Source organism: Anabrus simplex, chromosome 1, assembly GCF_040414725.1.
Source record: "Anabrus simplex isolate iqAnaSimp1 chromosome 1, ASM4041472v1, whole genome shotgun sequence".
Taxonomy (NCBI): Eukaryota; Metazoa; Arthropoda; class Insecta; order Orthoptera; family Tettigoniidae; genus Anabrus; species Anabrus simplex.
Window position 1 is genome coordinate 1,177,842,542 of NC_090265.1, and position 16,918 is coordinate 1,177,859,459.

At 36.5% G+C, this 16,918-nt stretch overlaps 1 protein-coding gene across 1 annotated transcript in view; it reads left to right on the forward strand.

Annotated features, from left to right (window-relative positions):
* Nucleotides 1-16,918, forward strand: part of LOC136858421 (hemicentin-1) — a 357,960-nt gene that overhangs the window by 75,007 nt on the left and 266,035 nt on the right. Inside the window, exons 13-14 of the mRNA XM_067137953.2 lie at nucleotides 9,552-9,647; nucleotides 15,740-16,018. Of these exons, the coding sequence (XP_066994054.2) occupies nucleotides 9,552-9,647; nucleotides 15,740-16,018 (375 nt within the window). The remainder of the gene's footprint in view (nucleotides 1-9,551; nucleotides 9,648-15,739; nucleotides 16,019-16,918) is intronic.

Consider the following 16,918-nt stretch of genomic DNA (forward strand, 5'->3'; position numbering starts at 1 on the left):
AGCTAAACGGTAAGTCGTATCACAAAACGGATGGCACAATCTCAATTCAATTCGGCGTGATCTACAACTTTAGTCCTATGACTTTTTGTCGTATCTCTCTCCCTTATAGGTTAGAATTGGCCCTATTTCTGGATTGTTCATAAATTTGGTGATTTTTACAAGTATATTTCATTGTTTGACACACTTATAGGAATGATAGGATCATCATGTTGGGTGCACAAATTGGCACGATCAGAGGCCATATGTGGACCAAATTGCATGATTCTAGCTTATACATAAGTATGCAAAAGGTAATGTAAAACATTAAAAATGTACCCAAATTTCACCCTGTTCAAATTTTGGAACTCAATTTACCCTCTAAATATGGGAGATACAAGGAAATAGTTTTGAAACAAACATGTAGAGTGATAAATGAGGCACCTGATGGCGCAAACCGTTTGTTAGTATCATGCACCGTTTAGAAGTTATGGAGGTCTGCTCTTTTCAATGTGCTCTTGCTTATCCGTCATCTATATATATAAAAGCAAGTCGGTCTGGAGTGATGTATATATAAATATTTAAAAATGAAAAATGACGTGAATTAATGAGGCACTTCCAGAAATCTCAGAAATTTGAAAATTGGTACAGGAGAAGCTAATGACCCCAGGATCCCTAGAAAAATCGAAAATTCTCAAAATTTCCTTAAGGAGGCATGCTGGGAGCCCTCACATTTTGGGCTCAGCATAAGCACGCAGTCGTGTAATTTATCCAAAGTGACATCCTATAGGTTTCGTGGGCTTAAAACTTTTCCGGAAATTCCTCATTTTTATCCCCCGTCCCCCCAAATCAAGATGGTGGCACAACCTGCCAGACGAGGTAGAAAATTGAAATTTGGTGAAATTATAGCTTTTAGTCCGTTACCGATGGAAAAATTCCAAGATGTTCAATTTTTTCACTTTTTACCCCCAAAGATATCGAAATATGGAGGCAATTTTAATGAGTGTGCAGACATTCCTTTTGAGGTATTTGTTGGCTAAACGGTAAGTCATAACACAAAACAGATGGCACAATTTCCCTTCAATTCGGAGTGATTACAACTTTGGTCCTATGTTTTTTTGTCGTATCTCTCTCCCTTATATGTTAGATTTGGCTGTATTTCTGGATTGTTCATAAATTTGGTGATGTTTACAAGTGTATTTCATTGTTTGACACACTTATAAGAAAGATAGGATTATCAAATTCTACACGAATATTGGCCCACCCAGTAGCCGTATTTGTGCCAAATTGTATATTTTAAGCTGTTGCATAAGTATCTGAAAGGTAATTCTATATGTGAAAAGTTTACACAAAATTCACCCTGTTCAACTTTTCTAAAACAATCTTACCTGTAAATAGATGAGATACTTGAACATATCATAAGACCAGCCATTTAGGTTGCTAAATGTGGCCAGAAAGTGCGTCTTATCATACAATCCGTTTTTCGATTTGATGTACCGTTTAGCAGCAGTTACTCTGTAAATGAAGTTAAACTTCCATATACTTCCGTATGATGACTATATTCATTCATTGAAGTCAATCTGTAGTGATCTAGAAAGGGTTTGTCTGCCATTGTTATTAAATACTTTGCAAATCGATAGTGACTGTCAGAAGGAGGGCGTCTGCTATTGTAATCAGTCCTCCCCATATCGACTTTGACAGGCAGTAAGAATGGGGTCATACTCCATCTCCTGTGCACTATTTTATTGCATAATTTCCTTCTCGATTCGACTAGCAGAAGACAAGGGAGCGTGCAATTTTTTTTCAAAACTCTTTTACCCGATTCTGTTTGTCAGTAGGCAAGGATGCCTTCCTTTATAAACAAATTTACCCATCTAATAGTGACTGATGTTAGGCATAGTGGCCTGCTATTATAATGGAAACTCACCAAGTTGGTGTGACTGGCAGTAAGCTGACTGGCATTAGAAAATGTATCTGCTATTATAATGATAAGAATGCAACTCACTTTTGACTGGCAGTAGGGAAGGTCCTTGCAAATATAATAAAAGTTCCTCAACTGTAATCTATCTGAAAGTAGGAAATGGGGTCTGCCATTTGTAATGAAACCTCCCCAAATCGATTTTGGCTGCGCACTAGGCAATGGGGCCTGCCGTTAAATGAAAATGACCAACTTCTTTGTGAATTGCAGTAGACAAGTGGACTTGCCGTTATCATCGCAATTCCGCAAATTGCACTTACATTGGAAACAACATCTGTGGATTTCACAATGCTGTTAAAGCCAAGACACAAGAATTTACATATATTTGTCCTCCTATGCAATACAATAAAATGTACACCACTTACATTAAATGCTTGTACACACAGGATGTTTTGACATGTTTTGACCTATGTTAAGGTCATCTTCAACTTGTGATACAGTAGATAAGAAATACACATGTACATATGATCTGAACTAATGAGAAAGAAAATATTTTCCAGTATACAATAAAACCTAACTTTTACAAGGAAGAAGGTTAAAATATTTAACATATTTTTATGATCTTGCTGATGATGATTTGACTAGAAATAACATTCCAAAGTTGAATAAAAGTGCTTGGCTGGAGGAGCATCATTGATATCAATAGGCTATTTACAACAGAAGTATCTGATGTGGTCAATCGCCAATTGGAACAGAGTCACCATCATCATCATCATTATCATCATAATTTCCCTTTATCCAGCTGTAGCCAGGTAGGGGCAGTATGGTTCCTCTCCACTATCTTTGCTCTTTCCACCACTCCTCTTCCAACACTGTATTCCGGTCCAGGTTTCTTTCTATAATACTGCATTGAATTGCATTCTTCCATCTCAATCGTGGTCATCCACAGCCTCTCCTTCCTTGCATTTGCATTTCCATCACCTTTTTTGGCATTCTTTCGTCATGCATCCGCTTTATGAGCCCAAACCATCTTAGTCGGCTCTTCTCTATTATATCATTCATTTTTTCCAATCCGATTTCTTCTTGGATTTTCTCATTCCTAATTTTGTCTCTTCTACTCTTCTGTATCATACTCCTCAAGAACTTCATTTCGGCTGCCTGTATTCGACTCTCATCCTGCTTTCTTATTGTCCAAGTTTCTGCTCCGTAAATTGTTATGGGTACATAATTCATCTTGTGCATAGTTTCCTTTGCTTCCATTGGCACATCTTTGTCCCATAACATCTTTCTTACACTATGATAGAAACAGCTTCCAGCTTGAATCCATTTACTAATTTCAGCATCCAGTCAAGCATTCTCTATTAATTCACTCCCCAGGTATTTGATGTCTCCACTACTTCCAGGGGCTTGTCTGCAAGTCTAATCTGATCTTTCCCTTCTTTGTCCCTTCTAGTCATAACAAGAGTTTTACTCTTTTCTACACTTATTTTCTATCCACATTCTTCGATCTTCTCATTTACCAAATCCAACTGTTCTTGAACATTCATGTCACCTTCTCCACAAACCACAATATCATCTGCAAATAACAACATGTTCATTTCTCTTTCTCGATATGCTGCTTTTGCTGTTCTCATGTTGTCATCCATTACTATTGTAAACAGGATTGGCAATAGAACACTTCCCTGTCTCAGCCCACTGGTGATTTTGAACTAACTTGTCCTGCAAACTTGTGTTTGCATGCAACTACAACATTCCTTGTATATTGTCATGATCATTTTTATTAATCCCTGTCCAATTCCTTTTTGCACCAGACTGTCCCACACTGTCATATGTTTTTTCAATGTCAATGAATGTCATCACCATATAATTTCTATACACCCATTGCTTTTCCATTAGTTGTCTCATAATGAAAATGGACTCTATTGTTGACCTTCAATTTCTGAAACCAAACTGATTTTTTGCTATCCGATTTTCAACCGAAACCTTATCTTAAAATCCAGTATCCTCTCCATTATCTTAACAACATGGGATATCAGAGTAATTCCCCTGTAGTTCTTCAATACTTTCTTATCGCCTTTCTTGAAAATTGGGATGATTATTCCTTTTTGCCATTCCTCAGGGACCTTCTTATTCTCCCAGACAGTCCTGAGAACTCGATATGTCCACTGCAGGCCTACAGTTCCAGCTGCCTTTATTATCTCCACTGAAATATCTTCTGTTCCAGCAGTTTTTCCATTCTTCATCTTTCTTACTGCCATTTCAACTTCATTCATTGTAATTTCTTTACCCATTTCTTCATCTGCTGATTGCCTTTCCTGGTTGTCTGTTGAATGACTGTCATTAGTTCTTATGTTCAGCAACTTCTGAAAATACTCTCTCCATCCATTTCTTATTTCTTCTGGTTTTGTTAATATTATGCTGCCTTCATCCTTCCCAAATCTGGTGTTTACTTGACCTCTCTTATTGTTCCTTAAGATACCATACAATAACATATAAATTATGCACAGTAGAGTTTTCCACCTATTCAATACTAAGTTGTATTTACAATATTTACATTACATGGGACTAGTTTCAACCAGTGGCGGCTCGTGAAAAAATCGTCCTACGTGCTACAAAAAACAAGCTAAATACGCTGCTTTAAATATCCATATTGCCATGATGAACAACGCATACTTCAAACTTGGTAATAATAATAATAATAATAATAATAATAATAAAACTTTTCTCACAATTTATAACTCAGAACAAACAAAAACAACATTAATTTGGAAGCAGATGAATTCTTCGACAACTGTCTACGAGATAAATAGTTCATTGGAGAAATATTGTTTTTACTAACCTAATGGCACAACTTACATCAGTCCAAATAGAATCGTGGGAATATAGATCCCCACTAAGAACACTAATTTAATTTCACTTTATATACACTGCAGTGGATAAATAATTTGATAAATCTTCGTATAAACTTTAGCACTAACACAATGACAGAAAAAACACCCACCAGTAATATAACCGTGAGAAAACAGCTAATGACGGAACTGAATAGAGTGAAAAAGGAAGCAAAAGAGAATTATATGAATGGCATACTTCAAGAGGGTAATGACCACAAAGGGAAATGGAAAAAGCTGTATTCATATATCAGGAACCAAAACCGCACAAAGCAACTGAAAGAGCTGCCAACTGATTCATCGAGACCTCCCCTATTACCAGAGTAAATGTCCGGCTCCATGGCTAAATGGTTAGCGCGCTGGCCTTTGGTCACAGGGATCCCGGGTTCGATTCCCGGCAGGGTCTGGAATTTTAACCATCATTGGGTGTACGTGTTGTTTTCATCATCATTTCATCCTCATCACTACTCGCAGGTCGCCTACGGGAGTCAAATCAAAAGATCTGCATCTGGCGAGTCGAACATGTCCTCGGATACTTCCGGCACTAAAAGCCATACGCTATTTCATTTCACCAGAGTAAATTACATTGTAATGCGGGATAACATTTAGGGTCAGTCAAAGATTCTTTGACTCACCTACGAATTTCTTATTTTTGACACAAAAGGAAGATGGATATTTTAATAAGCATGTGTGAGATAGATTGCCTCCACTTACGCTTTACTTTCGAGCCCAGACGATGCTACTCTCTAGTGGCAGATTCGCTTACCACGTTCAACATAAGCACGGCCGACTGGATCCCTCGCTGCGCTCCAAGGAGCTATTTAGAGCAACGCATCAAGTCGGCCGTGAACGTAAGGGTAGCAGGAGACATCGAGTAATTCTACCCCCTTGCGGGAGAGGAAGTAACTATAAACGGGATCAGTGAAAGTTGATCCCGGTTTACGGTATACTCCGCCGGCTAGGGGGAGTGTTGCAAGCTTGGCTGCGCCTGCGTATTGCTTCCTTCAGGCTACAGGCAAGGGCTCACTTCACATGAGCACGAGTCTTGTTCCCCGGGAGAACGGCGCTAGGTGTTCGACAGATCTCGTCCTGATTTTCACAAAACACAAATTCATATCGCACTCAAAACAACAAAAAGGCACCAGGATAATTGTACTGTACATAAATAATATTCCTTACAGTTCTAAGCTACGTGCTGGAGCCCGGTAGCACGTATTGACCGGCCGCCACTGGTTTCAACCCTACCCGGGGTCATCATCAGCCATATTAAAACATACACAATATTTGGCAAAATCCCAAAACATGTTTTCTAGCAGTAATAATCTTATGAATATATAAATTTACAATGAAGTGTGGTTGAAATGTTGCACATGAAAATGACATATTACATGTGATGCAGGTGAGTAATAATTAATACAAGTACATTATACATACTGAGAAGTCTGGAATAAAAGTACAAATAAGATGCTCTGTGTTGTTAAAATTTATACCATACAATACCATACAATATTTTCTTTCCGTCCTGCACATCATCTCTCAATTTCTGTGTGAATAAGGCCCAGCTTTTCTTCTTTTCTTTGTCCACTACTTTCTTGCCAAATTCTTTGCCTACACAAATTTTCTTCTACTTTCTTCAGTCATAGATGTTTTCCATTCTTTCCAATCACAAAGCGCTTTTTGGTTGAAATCATTCGGCATTCTTTGGCATAATGTTATTCTTCGTTGAAGGGAGAGCCCATTTCTCTTCATAAAATTAATCATTCAGCCTCGGCTAACCTTAAAATCCTTGACACCGATTCCATGTGCAGCCACTATTTCTCGTCCTTTAAAATACAGCAATTCATGGGAAACGGCATAACCATCGTTGCATAACAAAATCACATATTTAAGTAGATCCTTCTCTACTTGCGGAAACTTGCCACTTTTTGGTCAGTGAAATTCTTTGCGAGAATTGTTGGTCGCTTGAAGTGCAATTTTCTGTTTCTGCACGTTGCATTCGGAAACTAATACGTGCAGCCCGTTGCCTTATTTCCATATATTTCAGCGTAACTGATCACTGTGAGTTTATACAATGCCGTATTACTCAAATAATTGCTCATTGTAGATTAATAAACAGTTTTGAGATCACAGAAAGCATATGTACCACACCTGAAAAACTCGTAAAATATGTTTGTACCAGACTGGAATAGAGTGTCACTAGCTACTTCTGCGCTGATTCACGCACTGAACTAGTGCAGCACTTTACCCAGTATTTGGAATGCCCGGTTTCACAATAGGAAGGCTGCTACTTGAGTAGTTGACATCTTTATTTCAAAACACATTCAGAGCTGTATGATGCATGTTTGAAGAAGTCAAATATGGGAGCATTTCATTTTCTCCACTTCGAACCCAAAAATATTGGGATGTGTAAATTATGCAAGGGCGTTAATTAAACGAGAAAATATGGTATTTGACATGGGTATCTTTTTTTAATTCTACTCCAAGGAATTATCTACATGCCCAAGCCCCATGCAGACCATTAAGAACCTTGGCCTGCCAAGTCAGATGATCTGCATGTGATCAATGTGATAAATCCTCAAAAGCATTGTTAACTTTCTTGTGACCAGGATTTCATGAAATATCTCTACTAACATGGTTTCTAAAGGGTGCTTTGATTATCAGAGCAAGATGTACACAATGGAGATTTCATAGACTTATGCTACTAGCCAGCCAGCAACAAGTATTTGAGGTAACATTTGGGACTCTGTGGTGACTTTCTAATATGTCATACTATGAATTTATTTACATTTAAAACTGACTACTCTCCACTCAATATTTCACAGATCATCTATTCACCCAGTATAAAAGTAGTGCTATATCCATTTTTACTATCATCTACATGTTCCCTTCCTTCCGTTTCTTCTTGCTCCTAATATTTTATAATTTGCAAATGAGATTAATGCTTTCATCATGACACTGTTCTTTTTAATTCATAAATCATGATCAACATTATCATAATCATTTTCCAACTTCATTTTCCTGGGTGTGGTGTATAAGTGTTTGCCATCTCTTCCTGTTTCCATACGTCTTCTGTTCCAAGACATCTTCCCATTGAGACCTCTCTCCTCCACATCTGATTTCATTGTACCTATCCAGCATTTCCTTGGTCTTTCCTTTTGTCTTTTTCCTTGAACAGTAAGATCGAAGTATTTTCTGGCAGGTTTCTTGCTCTTCATTCTCATAATGTGCCTATACCACTGAAGTCTAATGCTTCTTTATTACATTGGAAATAGGGACCACAATGTCAGCTACCTTCCTGTTTACTTCATTCCTGATTTTGTCCTTTTGAGTAGTTTGATTCATAGCCCTAATGATTCTCATTTCTGTTGCCTGAATTCTGCTGTAGTCATTGTTTAGTAGAGTACACGTCTTGAAACCATATGTGAGAATCGGTACAAAGTAGGAATAGTACAGGGTTGTTTTTGCATTTTGTGGTATTTTTGCAGTTCCAGAGTAGATTTCTGACTTGATTGTTAAACTTTGATGCATTCTATGTCCTGCTGAGTATTTCTTGCTTGACTGTTGTCTTTGGAGATTGTGCTTCTGAGGTACTTGAAGTGAGAAACTGTTTCTAGTTTTTGCTCCTTCCAAAAAGAGGTTTAAGTTTCCTGTTGATGGTCATTTCTACAGTCTTTATTTTACTTACCTTCATCTCAGATTTACTGAACGTATTTCTCCACTCAGTTTTTCTGCAGTTCAGCTTCTGTTTCTCCCCATAACAGCACATCATCAACAAATACCAGGACATTTGGTCTCTTGTTCATTTTTTTGATAGACTTGATGATCTTGTCCATTACTATTATAAACAAGAGTGGTGATAGGGCACTTCCTCGTTGGACATCTCTCTTTGTCTAAAACCATTTTGATCTTCATTGCCTATCTTAACATATCTGTAGCAATTCTAGTATAGCATCTTCAGTTTGTCAGTCAGATACTTTGGCACCTTGAGATCTTCCAGACATTCCCAGACCTCGTTCTAGGGACACTGTCATAGGCCTCATCAGTGTTCCAAAATGTAGTCACAAAATTCTTTCCATGTTTCCAGTACTTTTCTGTAAGCATTCTTATGGCAAAAATGGGATCCATAGTACTTCAATCTTTCTTGAATCCATGTTGTTCTTCCTCAAGTAAAGGTTCCACTATCTTTCTGATTCTCATTTAAGTGATCTTTTCCAGCAGCTTTTGGGAGCGTGACAGCAACATTATGCCTCTATAGTTTCCACATTTCCATCTGTTGCACCTTTTTAAACAGTGGGATGATGGTTGTTTTCTCCAATCTTCTGGGATTTTATTTTCTTCCCAGATCACTGAGAGCACTCTATATAGCCAGTTTAAGCATGGTATTCCAGCTGCCTTTATCATATCTGAGATGAGATGATTGAAGCCCAAGGACTTCATGTTTCTAATTTTCTTTAGTGCTGTTTCAAATTCAAGCCATGTTAATGGGGGTTGGTTTTCCTGGATTTCATCTATTCTACAGATGGTGGTGTTGTCTCCATTTCCATTTGACAACATGCTGAAATAATTCTTCATTTCATCTCTGATCCCTTCTTCTCTTCTTATCAAACTACCATAATTTGTTTCCAGGGCAAGGATGTTTCCATATTCACTTCTTTTACTTTTTACTGCTTTATATAGTAGCTTACTATTTCCTAGGCAATCTTCCTCTATCCTTGCAGTAAAGTCATAAATATAATTATTGTAACATATACATATATTTATCATTTCAGATGCAGGAGTTGAAGATGAAGGGACGTATGTGGTGTCAGTAGAAAATAAATTTGGAAAAAGAGAAACGGAGGTTAATGTTATCATAGATGGAATAGGTGAGTTTAGATTCTTATAATTGCACTTTCAGTGGTGATCAAAGGGAAAGTATTCCATGCATGTAAAGAAGGCTCAAAAATAAGAGGGAGAAAGCAGTAAGTATGAGTGTAAATTATCGTTGGCTCTTAGATATACGATGTAAAGATGTTAGATATACAAATAAAAATGTAGAGAAGTTTAAAGCAGCCAAAATGAGAAACTTGAAAGCTTAAAAGGCCTCTTAAATTATGTATTTATAAAATCCTATTTTTTGTTTGAAAATCCCTCATACTTACAAATTTAGTTTTGTGTATAATGTGTGACTCAATTCACATTTTGACATCTGGAAAATGTTTGAACTGTTGTTGCTATACAAAACATTAAAGATAATAAGTACTGTTACAAAGGTGAAATATGCGCTTATTGGAATATATTTTATGTAAACAAATTTTTAAGCAAGCAAGCTTGAAGTTTTACATAACCATGCGACCTCCAGTTTTATATTGTAACAGTACAGAAACCGAACTCCAAACCTTTCTAAAAAATTTATTTAGTCATAATCGATATTTATTTTAACATGTGTTTAATAATATTTATAAATCAGGCATCAGTTGTAATATATGTGTAATTGATTATGTTAATTGATTTTAGGTTAATGTTATATTCATTTCTATATTCTTTTGTTGTATTTTCATATTCATGGATGATATATGATAAATGGCATGCAACAGTATTAAATAAGAGAAAGTCTTTGATTATATTTGAAAAACTGCTAAAGAAGACTATCATTGTGTGATAATGTTTTAAGAGATTTAAGTGTAAAAGCAGATATTACATATTATTGCATATCTATATATATATAATAACTTGTCCTGACTGACTGACTGACTGACTGACTGACTGACTCATCATCGCTGAGCCAAAACTACTGGACATAAAGAAATGAAATTTTGGGCATAGATTCATATTAAGATGTAGGTGCTCGCTAAGAGAGGATTTTTGGATATTCCTTCACTAAGGGGGTGAAAAGGGGGGTTGAAATTTTAAAATGTGTGTATCTATATCTCAAAACTTTAAAAGTTTACAGATGTAAAAATTGGTATTTAGAATCTTTTTTAAAAATAAGGAAACACGTATTTTTTTGTTTTTTGAAAATCCCAATAGTAGGGGTGAAAAACGGTGAAAAAGGGGTTGAATGCCTTTAATCAGTATATTGGTACTTATACATCAGAAACTGAAGATATTACAGACCTGAAAATTGGTACATTTGATCTCTTTTAAAAATAAAGAAACACTTATTTCTTGTTTTTGGAAAATCTAATTAATGGGAGGGTGAAAAGGGGGGGGGGGGTGAATTTTTAAAATGAGTGCATCTATATCTCAACACTTTTAAAGTTTACAGATGTAAAAATTGGTACTTAAAATCTTCATCAAAAATAAAGAAACACGTATTTTTTGGTTTACGGAAAATCCCAAAAGGAGGGGTGAAAAGGGGTGAAAAATGGGCTGAATGCCTTTAATGAGGATACTTATATCGTAGAACCTGAAGATATTACAGACCTGAAAATTGGTATTTGGGATCTACTTTAAAAATAAAGAAAGTATTTTTTCGTTTTTGGAAAATCCAAATAATGGGGGTGAAAAGGGGGGTGAATTTTTAAAATGAGTGTGTCTACACTTAAAACTTTAAAAGTTTACAAATGTAAAAATGGGTATTTAGAATCTTCATTAAAAATAAACACGTATTTTTTTTTGTTTTCGGAAAATCCCAATAGGAGGGATGAAAAGGGGTGAAAAAGGGTTTAAATGCTTTTAATGAGGATACTTATATCTCAGAACCTGAAGATATTACAGACCTGAAAATTGGTATTTGGGATCTACTTTAAAAATAAAGAAAGTATATTTTCGTTTTTGGAAATTCCAAATAATGGGGGTGAAAAGGGGGGTGAATTTTTAAAATGAGTGTGTCTACACTTAAAACTTTAAAAGCTTCCAAATGTAAATATGGGTATTTAGAATCTCCTTTAAAAATAAAGGAACACGTATTTTTTTGTTTTCTGTAAATCCCAATGGGAGGGGTGTAAAGGGGTGAATCATGGGTTGAATGCCTTTAATGAGGATACATTTATCTCAGAAACTGAAGATATTACAGAACTGAAAATGTGTATATGGGATCTCCTTTAAAAATAAAGAAACACATACTTTTTTGTTTTTGGAAAATCCAATTAATGGCGGTTAAACAGGAGTGATAAATTGGGGTGAATTTTTTGAAAGACTATAACTACAGAATATCTGAGAAACGTAAAATGTTACAGATGTAAAAAGTGGGTATTTGGAATCTCCTGTAAATGTAAAGAAACATAGGTGATTTGTTTTGGGGAACTCCACTTAAGGGGAACTAACAAGGGGGGAAATTTTAAAATGAGAATTTCTACAGTATATCTCAAAAAACTTAACATGTTACTGAAGTGAAAAATGATACTTTTATCTCTATTAAAAATAAAGAAACGTGCATTTTTAGTTTTCAGAAATACCACTTGGGTTGAGGGGGGGTGCTTAAAGTGACTGAAAATGGTGTTGAATTCTTTTAATTAGGCTACTGATATCTCAAAAATGAAGATGTTACAGATTTGAAATTGATATTTGGAATCTGCTTTAAAAGTAAAGAAACACGCATTCTCTGAAAATCCAATTGGGGGGGGGGGGGGTGAAAGAATTGAAAAATTAATTGATTTAATTGTATGAGAATACATACATCTAATAAAAACTAAAGTTGTTACAGACATGAAAATTGGTATTTGGATCTCCTTTAAAAACAAAGACAAACGCGTTGTGTGGGGGGGGGGGGGCGGAAATCATCTTGGGGGACGGGAGTGAAAAGGAGTTGAATTCCTTTCATGACGACACATAAATCAAAAACTGAAGAAGTTAGAGTCATGATAATTGGTATTTAGAAGATCATTGACTATTAAAGAACAAGTATTTTTTGCAGGAAAATTCACTTGGGGGGGGGGAGTGTGAACGTAAGTTAAGAAAAAGTGAATTACTTTTATGGGAATACTTATATCTCAAAACTATAGGTAACACACGTGAACATTGGTATTTGGAATCTCCTTTAAACATAAAGAAACACGCCTTCTTTTTTTTTGAGGGGGGGGTGTAAATCAACTTAACCACGGTGGGGTGAAAACGGAGGCGAGACCAATTGATTTTACTGTTCCTAATGTACTTATAAGGAGCTTCCGTGGCTCAGGCAACAGCGCGCTGGCCTCTCACCGCTGGGTTTCGTGGTTCAAATCCCGGTCACTCCATGTGGTATTTGTGCTGGACAAAGCGGAGGCGGGATAGGTTTTTCTTCGGGTAATCCAGTTTTCCCTGTCATCATTCATTCCAGCAACACTGTCCAGTATTTCATTTCATTTGTCATTCATCGATCATTGCCCCAGAGGAGTGCTTCGGCAGCCGGCACAATTCCAATTGTCGCCGCTAGATGGGGCTTTATTCATTCCATTCCTGACGCTGTCAAATGACTGGAAACAGGCTGTAGATTTTCGATGTACTTATTCTGATCATAAACCGAACATTTTTAATCTTTCCTGGGTTCGTTTTCAACAGCCATCTTTTCCTTCGGGGAACGTTCTTAGATTACAGTAGATTCTTCTGGCATATAAATAACAATTTAAACACATTTGAAATAAACGATAGGAATGAGTTTGACCGTCAAATTGTTCCCCTCTATAATAAGGTCAATAGTGCACGGAAGTATGTCATTCGTATCGCCAGAAATACCGCACACTTGCCTACGCGCGACAATGGTGCTGGTCACATTCTCAACAATGACAATGGTAGCAGATGTAATTTACTGCCAAGTAGCGGTCTTGCATCTTGCTGTGGGGTCCAGAACATCTAATAATAATAATAATAATAATAATAATAATAATAATAATAATAATAATAATAATAATAATGTTCTGGACCGTCGTCAAAATGTGCGGACCACGCTGGAAACGGGTCCTGTACGGGTAATGACTAAGAATACAGTCCAGCTGAGGGTTCACGGTTCAGTACCGCCAAGGTACCCAAGATGACACTACGCCGAATCTTCTGAAGGATTTGATCCATATTTAAAATGCTTATAAGAAAAGATGGCAAAGATTTAGGGACCCAACCGACCGGGTGGAATACCTGGACCTAGCCCGGGAAGTACAAAATCGATTGCTGGAAAGAAAGATTGAAAAATGGGAGGAAACTTGCCGTAATGTATTAGAAAACGAGTCAGATCGCGAATTTCGGCAGATTATATACGGTATCTAAAACAATAAGCATTCAGTTATAAATTTCAGTATAATACCGTAGCGAAGCACGGGTATCTTGCTAGTTGTCTATAAAATAATGAGAAACTCTATGCAAACACATAAACATATCTGATATTAATTTAACAGATTGAAGAGTTAAGAAAGGTATTTACAAGTTGTGTGAATCATTGATTAAGGTGATGAAAACTGTACATTGGACTGCTGATATGTTTGATGTTGATGTGACAATTTTTTAAACTGAAGATGGTAGTATGGTGAATTCACGAATTGGCAACTGAGGTATGTAAGTTGTGTGGAAGAATGTTATTACAAGTGAAAGTATGTTTACAGATTTCAGTGTGAGGGGGAATGCAAGAAAGAGTAATTTAAGTAAAGAAGCCAATCTTTTTTTTTTTTTTTAAGGAGATAAGTCTTTATGAGGTTGCAGAATGGAGAATATAAACTCTCTTCTGATTTTTAGATGCTTTCCAGGACAAGTCTTGTGTCACTGAAAGTGAGTGATGATCAAAAGATGGTTGTTAACAGCATGTGTAAATCTTCAGCCAATGGCTCTGCATGGTTATTGAAATGTTTCTTAGAGACTCTGTAATGTTTTTAAATATAATTTCTGAGGATGAATGAGGTATGTTTAGTAGATTATAAGCATTGTTTAATTTTGATTTTAAATATTAAACATTTGGGCTACAAATTGCCAGGACAAGACTTTCCATTTTTAAAAATCCCACATGCTGTGGCTGTGATTTGAGTTGTGGCTACCTTTGTGAGTAGTCAGTAGTTATGTCACTTGGCTATCATGCACACAAATAATTATTGAGATTTGAAGGCTTACTTCATAACTTTTAAAGTTTTTGCATTGTTCCTCCTGGACCACTCCTTTTCTCAAATCTAACTTCTTACTATCTGTATTCTGCCTTTGAAATCTTTATATGATACATCTCAGACTCTTTGTGCTTCCCATATACTGTTCAATCTGTGCTTTCTCTTCATGCTCATTTATCTCATTTTCCTCTATGTATTTTTTCACATTTGTTTGAGATGGACTGACTCACCATTGAGAATACATCTGATATCTCAAGAGCTATCAGTAATAACCTTAAGATCATTACATACCATGTCCGACTCGTTGGCTGAACGGTCAGTGTACTGGCCTTCGGTTCAGAGGGTCCCGGGTTCGATTCCCGGCCGGGTCGGGGATTTTAACCTTAATTGGTTAATTCCAATGGCACGGGGGCTGGGTGTACGTGTTGTCTTCCTCATCATTTCATCCTCATTACGACGTGCGGGTCGCCTTCGCCTACCTGGCGAGCCAAACCCGTCCTGGGATATCCTGGCACTAAAAGCCATACGACATTTCATTACATACCATAAAGCGAACCAAACGGAATCAAAGCCATCATTGATCATTGAGGGCCTTGGAGGAGTGGAAGGTTTCACTATCTGAAAATAGAATGGACAGAATCGTTAGTTTAATGCTTGGCTGCCCTTGCCCCTGGGATTTAACCGGGTACCGGTTCATATTTCTGGTAAGTTGAGTGAATCATAGGGCTACTCCTGAAATGAAGGTCTCATTTCTAATTTTCTTGACTTCCTGAAGTGGAATCAAACCTACATCCTTCCAGCGGAACCAAGCACACCTTTACTTTCTCGGTTAGTCATCTCCCATTACGTACAGTACATTATACATAACAGAAAATTAATCCGAACTAATTTATTTCAGGTAGCTCATCTCATTTTAAATCTCATGTAGTAAGAATAGTTCTAACCATGAATAAAAATGTGTGATTTCTGTTTTGCAGTAAACCCTGTTCTGGACGAGAGTAGTGAACCCATCATAACTACAACTTTGAATGAGTTTCGTGAGTTGAGATGTGAGGTTCTGCAAGCATACCCACCTCCAACAATTAAATGGTTTAAGGATGGAGGGTTAGTAGATGAAAGAGTGGAAGATATCAAGGTGTATGAGAATGGTTCTCTCATAATTTCACATGTGACCCCAAAAAGTGAAGGGAACTATGAATGTGAAGTCAGCAACGCAGGAGGGACAGTAAAGAAAATTATGAAGATAGCAATCCTGGGTAAGTAATCAAGATTCTAGATTTAGAAGAAACAATGCAAATGTTTATATCTGAGAAGGAATGGTGATAATAATGATGATGATTAAAGGATTTTATAATCCCTTCAATAGTAAAACCCTGTTAAGACATTTCTGCAGGGAACAAGGAATGAGAGTGTGTTAAACAAGAAAGCATATTGTCTAATATGCAAATAAAAACTACCTAACTGGACTTTTGCTCTCTTTGCAAAGTATTCACGATTTGCAACTAATTCCACTCCATTTCTCATGGTACTCAAGTTCCCACAGTGCCAGCCAGCATGGCAGGAGTGGAGTGTGTAAATGCGAAGAGAAATTATGTAAATGTGGAAGCACATTTTTGTAAAATTTCAATAACAGTAAATAAAGACTAAATTATGAAGAGTCATATAGTCTGAATGAAATCTAAGATAAATTACAGCAACAACAGAGCATTGAATTCATAAAAGCTTACAAAACAATCCCTCTGTTAAAATTCTACTGCACTCTCATAACTAGATCATCCCATCAACAACAGACATACAACAGCTAATTCATTATAAGTTCTCTCCGGTAAGAAATAATTACAGTCCAAATTAAAAAAATGTATTTGTATTTCGTAAATGAAGGGTCAGGGGAAGAAGAAAAGGTATGACAACTATCTGTCATAATCGACTTAGCAGTGATATACTAGGCATTGGACCAAGCTTAATTCAGTTTACTACGTTTTGAACTTCATTTATTCAAAGCATATGATTTTGTAACATTTCTATTTGTTTATTTAGTAACATTTTAAAATTAAAATTTAATTTTTCTGTGTTCTGAAGGAAGTTGACTTACCTGCTTTTCCCCTGACCATTAAAATTAGCTGAATGGTCAGTGTAATGACCTTTGGTTCAGAGTA